The 19,638-nt window shown below is 42.3% G+C and overlaps 1 protein-coding gene across 5 annotated transcripts in view; it reads left to right on the top strand.

Annotated features, from left to right (window-relative positions):
- The window catches only part of LOC132394392 (arf-GAP with SH3 domain, ANK repeat and PH domain-containing protein 1-like), a 426,165-nt gene that overhangs the window by 345,736 nt on the left and 60,791 nt on the right, over positions 1-19,638 (top strand). For all 5 annotated transcript variants that reach the window (XM_059970475.1, XM_059970494.1, XM_059970464.1 and 2 more), the window contains 3 exons: positions 461-647; positions 12,585-12,670; positions 17,250-17,365. In XM_059970475.1, the coding sequence (XP_059826458.1) occupies positions 461-647; positions 12,585-12,670; positions 17,250-17,365 (389 nt within the window). The remainder of the gene's footprint in view (positions 1-460; positions 648-12,584; positions 12,671-17,249; positions 17,366-19,638) is intronic.

Genomic DNA, 19,638 nt, shown 5'->3' on the forward strand with positions numbered 1-19,638 from the left:
AATTGATAATATTTGGTACTCCTTGGAAATTTAACATTAGGTTACTTATTTGGGTACCCATTCAAATGCTTGGAAATGTATCTCAAGCATATCTGCCTAGTTGGAGTCAGTGCTCCTTTCTGGCGAATTTACAGAAGATGTGAAATTGCTCCAACCTGTTGGCGACGACAGGATTTAAATAATCCTGTGTGCATGGTTTCAATGCAGAACTGCTCATTGGCAGTTACATGAAAATTTTCTCATTCAATAGATCTGAGTGTTCAATTGTAATTAAATCAGGAGAAATCTTATCACTGGCAGTCAAACTGCATGAGCACCTTGTTAGAGATTGTGGAATATCCATAACTCTAGCATTATATGAAAATGGTCAGTGGAATATCAATTAGTTGTTGGATGTTTATTTTGTCTTTTCAAAAAATTGTGAATTTTTCAGTTGCATAATTTTGTTTTCTTTAAACAGGACTGCACGTAAAGAATACATTCATGCAAAGTATGTAGATCATAAGTTTGCCAGAAGATTGTGCAACTCTTCTGCAGCTAAGATGAATGAGTTGTTAGAATCTGTGAAATCAAGAGATTTACTTGCACTAATTCAAGTCTATGCAGAGGGAGTTGAACTAATGGAACCACTACCTGATTTTGGCCAGGTGAGAAATATTAACTTTTTTACCTTCCTGGAATTGTATCTCTCATTGTATACAGCAAGTATGTGATTTGTAACTCATTTTAAGTTTGATCAGTAAACTTTATTTTTTATATACATTTCAACTTGGCCCAATACACAGACATCTCCAAACCTATTTTACTCTACATGAAATGAAAGACATTCAGCAAGATAGAAAAAAATATATATTTTATCAACTGGGGCTGAGTCAGAGCATCCTACTGCTATGTGGTACCATGTGCAGAATGTAACTTGTCCTTGTTAATCCTGGTCAGAAGAGACAGAGTTCCAGCTCTAAATTCTAATAGCTATATGCTAAGCATTACAGATTAGGTAAGGGTTACTGCCCTGGAAGATAGGTTTGTAACTTATTTGTCTGTTAATAAGCCAGAAATACTTCACTTTCCTCTACATGAAAATATTTTTTACTGATCTCTTTCACTTCTTCTGGCACCTCTAAAGATTAAAGCAGGTGTGAGGAAATGATTGTGAAACTATTTAAGAAATATAATCAATAATAGCTGCATTTAAAATGTATTTCATTGGCATGGAAAGGAATAACATCTGGTTAAATTTGGCACTTCCGAAGATGTGTGACATTTTACTGGTAGTTCAGAAGTAAATTGTGGTAAATTATCAGCATAAACAATGAAGAGGTGAGCGAAATCAACATACCTTGAGTCGGAGCCACACTAGTTGGAATGAATATTTTCAGAGGGGAGAAGACTGGACAGAGGAGTTCTGATGCCCTTCCAGCTGGCCCGGGGGTGAGGGTGGATCATTCTAAGCGCCGAGCTGATTTGGAGAGGTTGAGAATGGCTTCTTTGGCAGTGGAATCTATGTCCGAAGCAATTCGCCGCGGTGAGGCCCGGGTCCTAATGCGAGGTTTGGACAATTTAACCCAACAATTTCTCTGGGTAACCCAAACAAGTACACCTCATGTGCTCCTTAATGTGGTTTTCACCATGTGTCCTATCTAGCCAATATATGTTACTCCGCATTCACAGGGAATCCTGTAAACTCCAGCCATCCTGAGTGCCAGGTCACCTTGACCCGCATAAGCTGTGATTTGAGCTTCATCAGGTTTGTGGATGGTATTAACCTGCAGTAGTAGAACATCGCATTCGCAATGGTCATAGGATTGACTTCAGCACAAAACTGTAAAGAGCCTCAAAGGCTTCTGGGACTGCGTGGTGAAGGAAGCCTTTGAAATAAAACTAGAGGAAAAGAATTTTAATAAAGACAAAGGTCTTGATCTAAGTTTGGACTGGAATTTGATTGTAAACAAGGTGGAACAGCGAAAACCTGATTGGTTGAGGACTAACCAATCAAGAGTGATGGACCCTGGGAGTATAAATACTACTTGACATGCCCAAGCATCATCCCTGATGAGGATGGCAGAGTTTGTCATCAAGACGCCGGTTAAAATCAATACCTGTACCCAGCTGGAAGCCCAAGAAGAGTTTATTCATTATATACGCTGGTAAAGCACTAGATATTTTTTCAAATCTCAAGATTGTTTAATTTATGCATTCTTTGATAATAAATGCATTTTGAATAAAGAGCCAATGATACAGGCTGAAACACTTCAGGACTGGAAAGGAAGGGGGAAGAAACCAGAATAAGAATGTGGGAGCATGGGAAGGAGTCCAAACTCCCTGTTTAGAAAATAGTCCATACATTTATTTCCACTACCAAAGTGCATGGCCATGCATTTTCCAACATCATATTTCATTTGCCATTTTCTTGCATTCTCCTAATCTAATGGTGCCGCAGCAACAACCTGACACTCAACGTCAGTAAGACGAAAGAGCTGATTGTGGACTTCAGGAAGATTAAGACAAAGGAACACATACTAATCCTCATTGAAGGATCAGAAGTGGAGAGAGTGAGCAGCTTCAAGTTCTTGGGTGTCAAGATCTCTGAGGATCTAAGCTGGTCCCAACATATCGATGTAGTCATAAATAAGGCAAGACAGCGGCAATACTTTATTAGGAGTTTGAAGCGATTTGGCATGTCAACAAATACACTCAAAAACTTCTATAGTTGTACAGTAGAGAACATTCTGACAGGCTGCATCACTGTCTGGTATGGAGGAGCTACTGTATAGGACCGAAAGAAGCTGCTGAAGGTTGTAGATCTAGTCAGCTCCATCTTAGGCACTAGCCTACAAAGTATCCAGGACATCTTTAGGGAGCAATGTCTCAGAAAGGCAGCGTCCATTACTAAAGACCTCCAGCACCCAGGGCATGCCCTTTTCTCACTGTTACCATCAGGTAGATACAGAAGCCTGAAGGCACACACTCAGTGATTAGGAACAGCTTCTTCCCCTCTGCCATCTGATTCCTAAATGGACATTGAAGCTTTGGAAACTAACTCACTTTTTAAAATTCACAGTATTTCTGTTTTTGCACATTTTTAATAGTCTATTCAATATATGTAATTAATTTACTTGTTTATTATTATGTTTTATTTTATTTATTTTTTTCTCTCTCTGCTAGATTGTTAACTGCTGCTGCTAAGTTAACAAATTTCACGTCACATGCCGGTGATAATAAACCTGATTCTGATTCTGTCTAAGTCTGGTTCCCAACGTGGAGCGTACGCCCCACAGGGGGGTAATTTGATTTTTAAGGGAGGCAATTTGAGAATGAGTTATTAACAGTGAATTTTTTCTAGTAAGTCTGTGTGAGTATGAGTGTGTGTGCGAGTTAATACGTATGTGTATATACAGTGTGCATACATAAAAATACTTGTGTGTATGTACATGTGTAATTGCGTATGTACTGTATATATAGTGTATCACCATCATTACAACCATCAAATGGCTTTCAGCATTAAATTAAAGAATTGACTGATGTAGGAAGGAACGAATGAAAAAGTCCAAACGCATAAGAAACTCGTACGAGGTCGCGCCAATGCTGCTTTTTGCCGTAGCTTTCGGTTCTTGGTGGTGTGAAGGTGTGTATATTGCATCATCTCTTTTAAACAGTGTATCTGTCTTTGTATGCTGTAGAAACAAATCGGCGTTTTATTTATTTATTATTATTATTTTAATATAACTTAATGTTCTTTTTTTTACAATTTCTTAATAATTTCTTCCTCAGAACTTTAACAGTCCTTTGGTTCTTTTATTTTTCTCTTTCATGAATGCCGTGTTCTTTGGAAGCTTGTTTAAACCAAGTTAATGGTCTTTTAGGCTTCCTCCAGGTGAATAGGAGTTCACTTTTTGAATAATAAGAATTATATATCACCACAGGGGGCATCAGGATTTTAGAGGTGATTAGGTGGAGCATGGCCAAAAAAAGGTTGGGAACCACTGGTCTAAGTCCTTCTGCATCCTACCTGGTTCCTTAACACTACCTGCCCCTCCACCAATCTTTGTATCATCTGCAGACTTGACAACGAAGCCATCAATTCCGTCATCTAAATGGCTTTTATATAGCTTAAAAAGAAGTGGTCCCAACACCAACCCCTGTAGAACACCAGTAGTCACTGGCAGCCAACCAGAAAAGGATCCTTTTACTCCCACTCGCTGTCTCCTACCAATCAGCCAATGTTCTGACCATGTTAGTTACTTTCCTGTAATACCATGGGCTCTTAACTTGATAAGCAGCCTCATGTGTGGCACCTTGTCAAAGGCCTTCTGAAATTCCAGACATACAATATCCAGTGCATCCCCTTTATCTATCCTACTTGTAGTCTCCTCAAAGAATTCCAACAGGTTCGTCAGGCAGGATTTTCTCTGAAGGAAACCATGCTGACATTATCCTATCTTGTCCTGTGTCGCCAAGTACTCCATCACCTCATCCTTAACAATTGACTCTTAATATCTTCCCAGCCACTGAGGTCAGGCTAACTGGTCTATAATTTTCTTTCTGCTGCCTTTCTCCTTTCTTAAGGAGTGGAATAACATTTACAATTTTCCAGTCCTCTGGCACCATGCCAGATTCCAATGATTTTTTTTTTAAGTTCATTTATAGTGCCACCACAATCTCTAATGCTATCTCTTTCAGAACCCTAGGGTGCAGTTCATCTGGTCTGGGTGACTTATGTACCGTTAGGTCTTTCAGCTTTTTGAGCACTTTCTCTCTTGTGACAGTAATTGCACCCACTTCTCTTCCTTCACACACTACAACATCAGGCATACTGCTAGTGTCTTCCACATTGAAGACTGACACAAAATACTCATTTAGTTCAGCAGCCATCTCCTTGTCCCCTGTTAGTATTTATCCTGCCTCATTTTCTCACGGTCCTATATCCACTCTCATTTCTCTTTTATTTTTAACATACTTGAAAGAACTTTTACTATCCACTTTGATATTATTTGCTAGCTTGCTTTCATATTTCTTTTCCTTTATAATGGTTTTTTTAGCTTGCTCTCTACATTTTTAAAAACTTCCCAATCCTCTACCTTCCCACTAATTTTTGCTTTGTTATTTGCCCTTTCTTTCGCTTTTACAATAGCTTTGACTTCCCTTGTCAGGCACAGTTATACTATTTTACCGTTTGAGTATTTCTTCATTTTTGGAATACACATGTCCAACACCTTCCTCATTTTTTCCAGCCAAACAAGGACCCAAGTTCACACTGGTGTCAGTCACAGAAAACAAAACATCCCCTGATTGGATGGTTGACTTCCCAAAGATTACTTCTACAGAAAGACTATTACATGAAATAGTACACTACAACGTTAGCAGTGAAACTTCTACATTCTCCCCCCACCAAAAATGGTAATGTCCTCATGACTTTGAAATAGTTTATCATCCCTTCATGAATAACACAAATTTTCAAAGGAATTTTGTGATGCCAGGATCTCGGGTCCAGGTGTAAATCTAGGTATATCTTACTGTATATACTATTTATTAAAAATTACTGTAAATTGCACATTGCACATTCAGATGGAGACGTTAAGTCCGGTCTAGTCTTTTCCACTGCTTGTTCTCCGGTTCCTCCACGTCCATCACATGTGTAAAGTCCAGGTCGGGCTCAGGGTCAACACGTACCTCTTGTCCCAGAGGTAGAAGGTGGTTCCAGTGGAGAATCTTGAGTGGTCCATTTCCATCCTCTGGTTTCACCCTGAAACTGATACGTTTGGCATCTGAGTCCACCACATAGGGCATAGCTGGCCAGCGGTCAGCTAATCTATGCTTCCCAGGTAGCCGTAAAATCTTTATGAGGACTCAGTCTTTAGGCATCAGTGGGGAGAACCTAACCTTTTGATCATATCTCTTCTTATTTCCTTGAATTTGCTTGGTAGCAGAGACCTCGGCTCGTTCATAAGCCCTATGCAGTTCCCTCCTCATACCAGACACATAATTCATAATTCTGTGCCAAATCTCCCCCACCAGTCCCAAAACAGAGATCTACAGGCAACCTCGCTTCACGCCCACACATCAGGTAATAGGGTGAGTACCTAGTAGCTTCATTCTGTGTACAGTTGTCGTCGTGGAGCAGATGTCCGATATGTTGATTCCACCTGCTTTTGCTGATTTCCTAAGTTCCGAGCATGTCTAGCAATGCCCGGTTGAACCTCTCTGGCTTGGGATCGCCCTGCAGGTGATAGGGCATAGTCCTCGACCTCTCGACTCCAAACATGCTCAGTAACTCATGTTTGAGCCTACTTTTGAAATCCCGCCCCTGATCACTATGTATCCGCCTGGGGAGGCCATAATGAACAAAATACTTTTCCCATAACGTGGCCATGGTGGATGCCCTCTGATCCTTGATAGGGAAGGTTTGCATGTATTTGGTGTAGTGATCACTAATAACCAAGACATTGGCCGTGTTGCTGGAATCAGACTCTGATAGGAAATCCATACACAGTAGATCAAGTGGCCCCGCACTCTGCAAGTGGGAGTAGGGAGCTGCCCGCGCAGGCAGCATCTTCCTCCGTATACATCAAGTGTACGACTTCTTGTACTCTTTGACCTCCAGCTTCATTTGGTGCCAGTAGAACCAATCCCGGTCCAATCCGTAGGTCTTGTCAATCCCCGAATGACCTGAATCATCATGAAGTAACTTCAACATAATCCTCCGATATTTCTCCAGCAGAACCAGCTACGAACACTGAGGCCAGTCTGGAGGAGGTTTGACTCGGTACAGAATCTGGTTCCTCAACTCCAATCTGGGCCAGCTGCTGACTGAACAGTACCTATATAAGGGTCATCTTGTTGAGTGGCAGCCATTTTCCAGGGACTCAACTTGGGCAACTGTTTTGTATTCAGAGCGGTCAGGTTGCGGTAAGCTTGTGGAATGACACAACCAGAAGCTTCCAAATGATCCACCGCTCCATTCTGTCTTTTCCTTGCCTCTGACTTCCCCATGATGGAAAACTGGCACATTGCTTTGACTCCAGTTACAAGAATTCTTTCCCACGCTCCGACCCTGTCCAGCCTTTCGTAAGCACATTGGAACAACACATCTGCATCAATGTTCCTGCTTCCTGGCTGGTACTTCAGGCTGAAATCATAGGCAGACAACGCCGCCAACCACCAATAGCCTGTGGCATCCTGTTTCACCGAAGTCGGGATATAAGTTAATGTACTACTGTCCATCCTCACCTTGAACTTGGCACGTAGTCTCTTAGCTCATTTCAATGCTGTCATTTTCAGTGATCTCCAGTTTGAGTGTGGGATTGTTTTCCTCTGGGAGTGACAGACTCTGGCTGACAAACACGACAGGACTCAACCCTGTGCCCTGATCCTGATACAGAACACTCCTTGAGCCCTCTCTGCTGGCATCTATATGCAATACATATGGCAACCGCGGGTCTGCAGAAGCCAGCATAGACGCTTTCATCAGCAGCTCCTTCAGCAACTGAAAGACCTCTTCACATTTCGCATCCCACCTCCCTCCAAAAGGCTAAGATAATCTTTACCATCCTTTTATCTTACTCCCTTACTTGTCCAAGAAGCTGATTCAAAGGGCGACTTACTTTAGAGCAGCCCTTCATGAACCTCTGATAGTACCCACAGAATCAAAGGAACGAGTGTAGGGCGTTCACTGTCTGGAGCCATGGCCATGTTATCACCGTCTCTATCTTTGACGGATCCGTAGCTACTCCATCCCGTAAGACTGTGCCCAACATAGTTGACAGATGTCTTGCAGAACTGGCATTTCTCCAGGGAAAGATTTAACCCTTCAATTTTCAGGTGGCCTAACACCTTCAGTAGCCTCGCTTCATGTTCTTCCAAGGTGGACCCAAACACTGTGAGATCATCCAGGTACCCCAACGCCTCAAGCAAGTTCATAACCCCCACAGTTTTCTCCAAGACATGCTGGAAAGTACCCAGGGTTCCTGATAAGCCCTGGAGCATCCTTTCATATGTCCACGTGGAAGAGTGAATGCAGACTTGACAGTCTCACTAGTGGATATCTGTTAATACCCACTCTTCAGGTCCAACACACTGAACCATTTCGCTCAACTCAGGCAGGCCAACACAACCTCGACCCGTGTACTGGTCAGAGTTTGATGGTCCACATACATTAATACCTTCCCTTTCTGCTTCTTGGCCGGGGGCTCCTGCACTCAGTAATGATCCCAGCTTCCGCAGTTGCTGCCAAACATCTTGTACCTCTGCAGGCACCAGAGGCTGCAACCTTTCTCTGAACGCGGTGTCCTTCGTCACTGGGATGGTGTGGCGAGTGCTCTTGGAACAACCCACATCAAAACTCGTCAGTAGAAAAGACATCTTCCAGCTTCAATGTCTTCTTTAACAATCTCTTCTTCCAACCTCCAAGTACCAGGGAGTCACCAAAGTAGAATGACTTGGCTGTCAACTTTCCCTTTCCCAGAGAGTTTCTTTGTGACTTGTCTCACAAGAACACTAGACATTACCGTCACCGGAAAAAGGTGCTTCATTGGCATCGCCACCCCCCTCCCCACCCGAGAGTGAGCTCCCTCACCGAGGCGTTCCTGACAGTCACTGTCATCCGGTTCACTTGTACAACCAAGGGCTTCTACAGTTCAGGCCTCACCAGTACCCCAGCAGGTAAGCAGGACTCCTTCACGTGGTCTTCCGGAGCATCCACCAAGCGGACCTTGGCATCTGGCATTCCAGAAAATTTGCAGTTTCCTGTCACTCTCGCTACTTCCCCAAACAATTGGTTTGGACTGAGTGTAACACACAGTCATTCGTTCATCATCCAGCCTAGTGCAGCTACCCACTTCCTCAAAAGCAGCTCTGAACACAGGGTGAATGGACGATGTTTTCAGGAAGGTCTCTCCACTCTGTTCTTGCAGACTCCCACGAGCCTCCTCACAATTTATAACCACAAGAATTGAAGCTTCACCCTTGAGCGGGTCTGGACAAACCAACACTAAGTATCAAGCTACTTCCACATCTGCCTCTGAAAACTTCAACTTCAGCATCAAGTAACCATCATACTGTACTAGGTGCCCAGATCTCTAGCACACTGAGTGGTGTCAATGGTAGATGTGTCAAATACCAGTTGTAAAATGAATGGCACAGCAGAGTAACCTGAGAGCCGATGTCAAGTTTGGCTTGAGCATAAATACTCAATCCGCAGCGATACACTGGAGTTGGCCCCACTAAGCCTTCGGGAATGGTGTTTTTTGCTTTAGTGTGTTCCTTGGAATTCTGATTGGAATATGTTCCCCTCAAGATGCCAGGCCTTCCCCTCACTGGGTCTCTCCTAATCTGCTGCTTAAGTACCCAGCAGCTCACTTTCGGAAGCTTTTCCGATCCTTCACACGCCGCCTGAAGTGTCCCTTCTCACCACAGTGTAACAGACAATACTGGTTGACCCCCCCCCTTCATGGGACCCCATTCAACAGCAGGCCTCTGCTTAGTACGCCCCTCAGGGGGTCCGACTCCCTGTTGGCTTTGTCATGCTTCGTAGCCCTACCCACTGATAACCAGAACACCTCTGTTCTCAAATCTGGCATAAGCTCCTTTAACATCCCCAGTTGTGGGTTATTGGGTCACTTCAGCTAAGGGGGCGACCACCGAGGACTGTACCCTGCTGACAGAGGCCTCCCACTCCTCCATCGCATTCTCCTCCCCGCTTACTTATCTGATCAGCTCAACAAACAAGGGAGAAGGGTGCATCTTATGATACATTCGGAGACCCCATGCAATCATTTCCTGTGACTGCACCTTTCACCAATTGGTCCATTCTTAACTGATTCACCTCAGCCATTCGAATGGCCCCTCTACACCGCAAACGATTTGGCTGACTCTCTAGGTGGAAAATTTCTCATCCTTCTGAAGCGCATTCCGAAACCCTGTCATAAGCTCCATTGGGCTTCCTATCGTGCCAAAAGCATTTGTAGCCAACGGAAGTTGCCAAAGAGTTCTGGGTCTTTTTGGATCTCACTACATCGCAGCCATAACCCTCAGACTCTCTACCAGCCATTGTCTTTTCATATTATCAGAGTACTGCCACTCATCCACTACTTCTGCAGAAAGACCATAATATGAAATACCCAACAACTTTAGCAGTGAAAACCAGGGCATTACACATATGTAACCATCAGGCTCAGCCAGTACACGTTCGTCTAGGGGAAGACAACTTCTGGCCCTGCCAAACTGAGAAATTTCATTTGCGTGGATGTCACGTGATGTATTGCCCGGTTACAAATCTGCACCTCAAAATATAGGCAGGCCCCGGGTTACGAATGAGTTCTGTTCCTGAGTAAGTCAGACTTGTACATAAGTCGGAACAAGTACATCCGGTATTATTTAGCGTCAGTTAGTCAAACGTTTGTCTTAGTATATAATATAGATTTTACCTTTCTATGCAAATAAAACACTTGAGAAACGTATGTATTCCAATAATTAAACCACTGCATTGCTTAGTAATAATTGTAGCTTTCATCAGGGCAGGGCCTTTCACATGCTCCATTATTCTCACTTTATCCTTTATCCATTAAAATTGTTCCGATGGTTGACCGACTGTAGCCTAATGCTTTTCTAATGACCGATGGTGTTTCACCTCTTTCCAAACGCTTTATTATTCCACTTTATTTTCAATCGTGATCGCTTCCTGTCAATGGAACAGAAACACTGTGGGCGGCGGGTCCCGAGGTCCACTGGGTCCTAAGGACCACCATACTGAATTCCCCAGGTCCTCGCGTTAGCATTAGGGCACAGCACTAATGCGAGACAGGTCAAATGGGACAAGTGGGGGCTGTGCTGGGTTTGGGTATTTGATCCTCCACAAAGTTCCGTGTGGGAATTTAAACTGGAGGTGACAGTCTTTTTTTATGAGGTCAAGTTGCGAGCTCGACATCAATCTGGCGCACTCGGGAGCGGTCTGTCACTGGATCAAACTCGGGAACCTCCATTCTCGAGCCTGGCGCTGATCTCACTGCACCACCAGCTGACCGGAAGGGGGGGGGGGGGGGGGGGGGATGGGGTCCAGGTGAATCTTGCTAAGGAAAGTTTAAGCCAAGTACAAAATTACACACTCAACACAGTGTCAATGGCAACAACTTAAAATGGTGGACGGCATCGTGATCTGACTTAAAATGGCGGACCGTGCTTTCCTTCCTCAGTTCGAGTACGAGTTGTTCACAAGTTGGATGTTCGTAACTCGGGGACTGCCTGTATCAGACAATACACCATATGCAATTAAATGTTTGAACTTTATAAATCTTAATCTGAATAAAAGGTTAGTAAAGCAAATAAAAAGAAAAAGGGCCCATTTTAAGGAAAAAAATCAAAAGTGCACGTTGGAGCTCACTGATACGGCTATTCGTCAACCATCGACCGAGCATCACCAGCCTTCGGACCCTCGCTCCCAGTCCACTCCGTCTGGTTGTCTCCCAACTCCCTCCACACGTGTCTTCCTTCTTCGTCTCTCCCCGGCAAAAGAGCAGGAAAACCTGGCTTCCAGACACACGAGAAAGAACAACGCTTCCTCATTAGCTAGCCACTGCATTCCAAAACCCCGTTTTCTCTAGCTATAACCCAAAAATTGCTGCTACAGAAAAATTTCCTTAGCAGTGGAACTAGAAGCCATTACATTAGAGTTAATAGTGAAACCTTACAGCATGTTACGCATACAATAATCTGACTATACATAGGAAGGAAGTCTTTTTCATAAAAAAAAACCCTTATAAACAAAATACTGGAGGAATTCAGCAGTCTTAACAGCATCCATGGAAAAGAGTATAGTTGATGTTTTGGGCTGAGGCCCTTCATCAGGACTGGAGAAAAAAAGATGAGTCAGAATTGGAAGGTGAGGGGAGGGGAGAAAGAAATACTAGCTGAAGGTGAAGGGAGGGATGAAGTAAAGAGCTGGGAAGTTGATTGGTGAAAGAGATACAGGGCTGGAGAAGAGGAAATCTGATAGGAGAGGACAGAAGGACATGGAAGAAAGAAAGGGGGAGGAGCTCCTGAGGGAAGTGATGGTCAGGTAAGGAGATACGATGAGAGAGGGAATGGTGAAGTGGGGTGGGGGGTGGGGGAGGGGCATTACCAGAAGTTTGAGAAATCAATGTTCATGCCATCAGGTTGGAGGCTACCCAGACAGAATACATATGTATTTAACGTATTAAAAATATAAATGTATTAATTTGCTAATCCTACATTTTAATACATAATAATTGAAGGATCAAAAACATTTTATTTAAAATTCATCATGCTTTCAAATAATTATCAATCCACTTACAAATACAATCCACTACATAAAATTAGTAAAAGAGGATTTGCAAGACAGTAACTACAGCTAATATGCCATTGAAAATTGCAGCATTGTTTTTATTGATTTTGCAATAATTTTTTTTATAACTAACTGAACCTCTTCATTAATTTCCTTGAGAAGAAGTCTATAAAATGTCTTAGTCCGTTAAGGAAAAAATTCTATGCGTTGAATTCTGGAGCCTGTTGTCAATGGGGCCATTAGTATTTTGAAGATCGTACTATTAATATGAATCTTTATTTTCACATAGGAGCCAGGAGAAACAGTGCTTCATTTAGCAGTACGAACTGCTGACCGGACTTCTCTCCACCTAGTTGACTTCCTTGTTCAGAACAGGTAGGAAATCATTCAGTGGTTAAATTTAGTTACAGTTGATTATAGTTAATTTGGCCATCGGTTGATCTGGACAGCTGCTTGTTTGGGACAACTCTTAAAGCACAAAAGCTAATCTAGAAAATGCAGTTGCAAGAAAATGTTTGTGAACCCTTTGTAATTACCTGGTTTTCTGCATTAATTATACATAAATGTGGTCTGATCTTCATCTAAGTCTAGAAGTCTCGGTTCATGTGTCCACTGTAAGAAGAACACTGAGCAAGAATGGTGTTCATGGAAGTAAACCACGAAGGAAATCACTGCTTTCCATAAAAAACATTGCTACGTGTCTCAAGTTTGCAAAAGATCATAATCCACAATGGTTCTGGTATAATGGTCTGTTGTCAGGTGAGACAAAAGTTGAAATGTTTGGCAGAAATGCTATGTTTGGAGGGAAAAGGGCACTAAAACCTCGTCCTAACTGTGAAGCATGGTGGAAGGAGCATCATAGTTTGGCTGCTCCAGGGCCCAGACAGCCTGTGACTTAGATGAAGATCAGACTACATTTTCTGAGTAATTAATGCAGAGAAATGGGTACAGTCGGCCCTCCTTATCCGCGAATTCCGCATGCACGAATTCAACCAACCGCAGATCGGGAAAACCCAGAAGTGCTCTTCCAGCACTTGTTGTTCAAGCTTGTACAGACTTTTTTTCTTGTCATTATTCCCTAAACAATGCAGTATAACAACTATTTTACATAGCATTTACATTGTATTAGGTATTATAAGTAATCTAGAGATGATTTAAAGTATACGGGAGGATGTAAGTGGGTTATTGTGGATCGGGATCGAAAAAAATCGGAAGTTCTCTTACTAAGTAAGTCGGAACAGGTACATCCGGTATTATTTAGTGTCAGTTAGTCAAACGTTTGTCTTCATATATAGTATATATTTTACCTTTCTATGCATATAAAACACTTAAGAATGTATGTTTCAGCGCCAGGCTCGGGAAGTTCCCGAGTTCAATCTAGTGACAGATCACTTCCGAGCGCACGCTCCACCGTGCCGGGTTGATGTGGAGGATCAAAAACCCAAAACCCAATAATTAAACCACTGCGTTGCTTAGTAATAATTGTAGCTTTCATCAGGGCAGAGCCTTTCTCACTTTATCCTTTAAAGTTGTTCTGATTGTTGACCGACGTAGCCTAATGCTTTTCTAATGACCGATGGCATTTCACCTCTTTCTGATCGCTTTATGATTTCCACTTTGTTTTCAATCATTATTGTGATTATTTTCGTGAACAGGATTCTCTGCTGCTGGGTCCTAATGTCCACCACACTGAGACAGGTTAAATAAGGTCTGGGGTTCCGCTGGGTCCTAAGGTCCACCGCATTGCGACAGATTGAATAAGGGACTTGAGCACCTGCGAATTTTGGTATCTGCGAGGGTTCTCAGAACCAATCCCTCGCGGATAAGGAGGGCCGACTGTAATTGCAAAGGGTTCAGAAAAGTTTTCTTGCAACTGTAGCTGAGATTCCTTTTATTTATCTGGGCCATTATGCCATTTATTGGGACAAGAGTCTGTTGCTTAATATCTTTAACTAGTGTACGTCACTTGAAGTTGTGTTTCCATTAGACACTACACTGTGCTTAGAGCAAACAATTTTTAAATAGAGTGGGTTGCGTGTGCTTGTGTTATGTTATCCATTTCAGCCTACAGAGGTCGATTCAAAAAGCAGTACAGGCAGTAAAGTTTGTCATTAAGAGTTTGCGAGAAATATGCAGTAAGACAATTCAGAATTGATTAGATCACTGTGGTTTCAAGCATTCAGGATTGGAGATGCCAGGAATAGCTGGGAATGAAAATGGAATGATTTCACTACTCCAACAAGTTAGGATCTACAAAGAGTTTGAAGGTATTGACAATCAACTTGAATATTACAATGAAATTGAAGATTATCCATTATCTGCACTAGGTGTCTGCACTGACTTTGTTAATTTACAGTCAATCAAAAGAATATGGCAGCATACACTGGATGAATTCCTCCATCAATAACTAATAGGAACTAATACAAAGTTTTATAATATTGTAGTAGTATTGGTAGTGTTCTAATTTGTTCAACATTTCATTTAAATAATTTGTTGTTCTGTTAATCAGTAGTTTGTCCTTTTTTATACCTTTAACTGTTTCCATGAAACAGCAGCTAATTGGGGAAGCCACATAAATGTGCTCGACCCAAAGTGTCCTAATTAACTGGAGTCTACTGAATTTCCATTAAAGAAAGCATAAGCAGCTTGTACGTTCTCCACGTGACCATATTTCAGGCGAAGACCCTTCATCAGCACTGAAGAAGGAGGGGGCAGGGGCCCTATAAAGAAGGTGGGGGGAGGGTGGAAGGTGCCAGGTGAAAAACCAATCAGAGGAAAGATCAAGGGGTGGGGGAGAGGAAGCAGGGAGGGGATAGGCAGGAAAGGTGAAGAAGGGGAAAGCACTGTGGGTAGTAGAAGAAGGCAGAATCATGAGCGAGGTGATAGGCAGCTAAAAGAGGAGGCAGAGTGAAAGTGGGATGGTGGAAGGGAGAGGGAGGGTATTACTGGATGTTGGAAAATTCAATGTTCATGCCAAGGGGCTGGAGACTACCCAGATGGTATATGAGGTGTTGCTCCTCCAACCTGCGTTTGGCCTTATCATGACCGTAGAGGAGGCCATGTATGGACATATCCGAATGGGAATGTGAAGCAGAGTTGAAGTGGGTGGCAACCGGAGATCCTGTCTGTTGTGGCGGATGGAGCGGAGGTGCTCAACGAAGCGGTCCCCCAATCTGCGTTGGGTCTCACTGATGTAGAGGAGGCCACACCGGGAGCACCGGATGCAATAGATTACACCAACGGACACACAAGTGAAGTGTTGCCTCACCTGGAAGGACTGTTTGGGGCCCTGAATGGTGGTAAGAGAGCAGGTGTAGGGACAGGTGTAGCACTTACACTTGCAGGAATAAGTATCAGGTGGGAGTTCTGTGCGGAGGAACATTGAATTCTCCAACTTACGGTAATTCCCTCCCTCTCCCTTCCCTTATCCCACTTTCACTCTACCTCCTCTTCCAGCTGCTTCTCACCTCTCTCATGATTCTGCCGCCATCTACTCCTGTGTTGAGGGTTGGAGGTGAGGGAGCCCACCCTTACCACCTTATGTGATCTGACAGGAATTCCAGGATCCAACTGCACAAGGCAGGGTGAAGGCCGAGGTCTCTGAGCTTCTTGTCAAGTCTGGAGGGAATTATGGTGTTGAATGCTGAACTGTAGTCCAAGACCAGCATTCTCACATAAGCATCCTTCTTCTCCAAGTGTGTAAGAACTGTGTGTAGAGCTGTGGCTATTGCGCCAACTGCCGATTGGTTGTGTCAGTAGGTGAATTGTAGGGGTCCAGTGTGGGTGGTAGCAAGCTGCAGATGTGGTCCTGACCAGCATCTCAAACCATTTGCTTATTACTGAGGTGAGTGTAACAGGATGCCAGTAGTTCCGACATGTTACCTTGGTCTTTTTTGATACAGGGACAATAGTGGATGTTTTGAAGCAGGAGGGTACTCTACACTTGGAGAAGGAGAGATTAGATGGCTAGGTATAAAACAACGTTCAGAATCTTGTTCAATAATGGATCATATGATTGTCATCCACTCAACAGGGGAAGATGGACGTGAAGAGGAGGAGTACTTTAGTTCATAGTTCAAGTTTAATTGTCATTCAATCATACATGAATACACATGAATACCCATGAATACATTCAAACCAAACAGTGTCACTTCGGGGCCAAGGTACAAATAGACACACAGAGCACAAAGCACATGTAGCACATATAAGGTAACAGTAAAATGCAGTCACACTACAAAATATAGTCCATGAATGTTTCAGAAATCTGCACTTGAACGGCTTGTCTTGTGCTGAACGAAAACCAGGGAGCAGCTTTGGCTCCTGCGTGGATACGTGCCACACTACCTCTGGTGGAGTGCTCCAACTCTGGCTGGAAAAAGAAAACACCACGACTTGAAGCCTAGACCTCACTACAAATGAAGACGCACAGCTCCCCAGCTGACTGTGAATTGGACTTGCAGAGTTCCACATTAACAATGTCCAAAGGGGTTTTGTGATCGTAAGAAAAGCAATTAAGGTGATCACTCACTGTTAGACTGCACACCTCCTTCGTATATCGACTTCTCTCTGGTGCAGGCAGAATCACAGTCGGCACCAAGTCCAGCTCCTTCAGTTTCTGCACCAACGAGCAACTCACTGATGGGAGTAGACCTGCAGTATTTTAAGTTCTTGGTGTCCAGCAGGGTCATGTGGTCATAGAAATGTATATGTGATTATATACATTTAAAAAGGGCAATAACAGCTTTGGTTGAGCCAGTAGAAGCTGCTATGATCAAATGCCAGCACCTTATCGGAAGAGTTTAACAAAATAGGAAAAGGAATCAATTGCAACCACCCCTCCATCTCGATGTATACAGTATGGTAATAAAGTGGGTAAATTAATCATCTGTAATGTTTTAGTATAGTTGGTGCCTATTTAGGTCAACAAAAGTAATTTACATTTTTGTATATACAGTGGCAATCTGGACAAACAGACCACTAAAGGAAACACCGCTATACATTACTGTTGCATGTTGGATAAAGTGGAATGTTTAAAATTGCTTCTTCGAGGCAAGCCAAGCTTAAATGTAGGTGAGTATGCTGAGAGTGAATTAGAAACAGTTTTATTTTTAAACACTTTCATTATCAGCAGTCACCAGGAACTGATTCTTTTTTAACATCACCATTCAGTATTCATCTTCATTCTGCAGAGTTAAAGGTAGTCCGCAGTAACATTGTTATTGTGATACTGTTAGTGAAATATAAAAGGAAATATCTGAAATACATCAACTATAAAAGATATTCACCCTCTTGGAAGTTTTCATGTTTTATAACATTGAATCACAGTGGATTTAATTTGGCTTCTTTTGACACGAATCAACAGAAAAAGACTTTCATGTCAAAATAAAAACAGATCTCTACAAAGTGATCTAAATTAATTACAAATATAAAACACAAAATAATTGTTTGCATAAGTATTCACCCTCTTTAATATGACACACCAAATCATCACTAGTGCAGCTAATTAGTTTTAGGAGTCACATAATTAGTTAAGGTGTCCTAGCTGTATATAAACAGGTGTGTAGTCAGGGTGTTTCAATTGATTGTAGTAAAAATACAGCTGTATCTGGAAAATCCAACTGCTAGTGAGTCAGTATCCTGGCAAAAACTACACCATGAAGACAAAAGAACACTCCCAAGTAATTCTGCAAAAAGGTTATCGTAAAGCACAGGTCAAGAGATAACTACAAGAAAATTTCCAAGTCACTGAATATCCCTTGAAGTACAGTTAAGTCGGTCACCAAGAAATGGAAAGAATTTGGGACAACTGTAAATTTGCTTAGTGCAGGCCTTCCTCAAAAACTGAGTGCCATTCAAGAAGGGGACTAGTGAGGGAGGTCACCGAGAGACCTATGACAACAGTGGAGGAGTTACAAGCTTCAGTGTACTGAGATGGAAGAGACTGCATATAACAACTGTTGCTCAGGTGATTCACCAGTCGCAGCTTTATGGGAGACTGGCAAAGTGAAAGCTGCAGTTGAAAAAAACTCACTTGAAATCTCAGCTAGAGTTTTCCAGAAGGCAAGTGGGAGACTGAGGTCAGCTGGAAGAAGGTTCTGTGGTCTGATGAAACTAAAATTGAGCTTTTGGCCATCAGACTAAAAACTACATTTGGCATAAGCCAAACACTGCACATCAACAAAAACACAACATTCCTACCATGAAGCATGGTAGTGGCTGCATCATGCTTTGAGGGTGATTCACTGCAGAAGGCTATGGAAGGCTTGTGAAGGTAGAGGGTAAAATGAATGCAGCAAAATACAGAGAAAACTTGATGCAGTCTGCAAGAGAACTGTGACTTGGGAGAAGATTTGTTTTCCAGTAAGACAATGACCCCAAGCATGAAGCCAAAGTTACACAGGAATGGCTTAAAAACAACAAAGCTAAGGTCCTGGAGTGGCCAAGTCAGAGTCCAGACCTCAATCCAATTGGGAGTTTGTGGCTGGACGATCCCCATGCAATCTGACAGAGCTTAAGCAATTTTGTAAAAAAGAATGGGGGAAAATTGCAATCTCCAGATGTGCAAAGCTGATGCAGACCCATCCACACACTCAAGGCTATAATTGCTGCCAGAAGTGCAATTACTAGATGCTGACTTGAAGGGGGTGAATACTTATGCAATCAGTTATTTTGTGTTTTAATTTGTAATTAATTTAGATCACTTTGTAGAGATCTGTTTACACTTTGATACAGAAGTGCCTTTTTCTGTTGATCACTGTCAAAAAAAGCCAAATTATTTCCATTGTGATTCAATGTTGTAAAACAATGAAACATGAAAACTTCCAGGGAGGGTGAATAGTTTTTATAGGCACTGCATAAATGAGGATACAAAATAAATCAGGCTGGCTTCTCTCCTGATAATCCTATTTTATTCATATCCCATATGTTTTACCACTTAATTAAATGAACTATGATTTTAATCTTATTTAATTAATCTATTTTGCAAAGAGAGATTTGAAGAGATGTACTGTAATTAGCATTGATCAACTAATATAGGCAAGTTTTTAAACAAATTGCAAGTTCAGGTATGGATTATTGTTTAATTGGCAGATATTCAAACCCAGCAGTACCCAATTTGTCAGAATTAAAATTGGGTATGTTCTACAAGTGCTTATGTTTATTTCATTATTTTACCTTTTTTTTTAACTCTCTTCCCTTTAGATTAATGTATGTAGATCTGTCCGTCTATATGCCATGAAAGAGCAGCAGGACTGATATAAGCATTGTTCCTTTAATCTTTTTATGTCGAAACATACACAATGCTGGAGGAACTCTCCTCTCTAAGGCTACACTCCTCCAGTGCA

The sequence above is a fragment of the Hypanus sabinus genome, chromosome 1, assembly GCF_030144855.1.
Source record: "Hypanus sabinus isolate sHypSab1 chromosome 1, sHypSab1.hap1, whole genome shotgun sequence".
NCBI classification, from domain to species: Eukaryota; Metazoa; Chordata; class Chondrichthyes; order Myliobatiformes; family Dasyatidae; genus Hypanus; species Hypanus sabinus.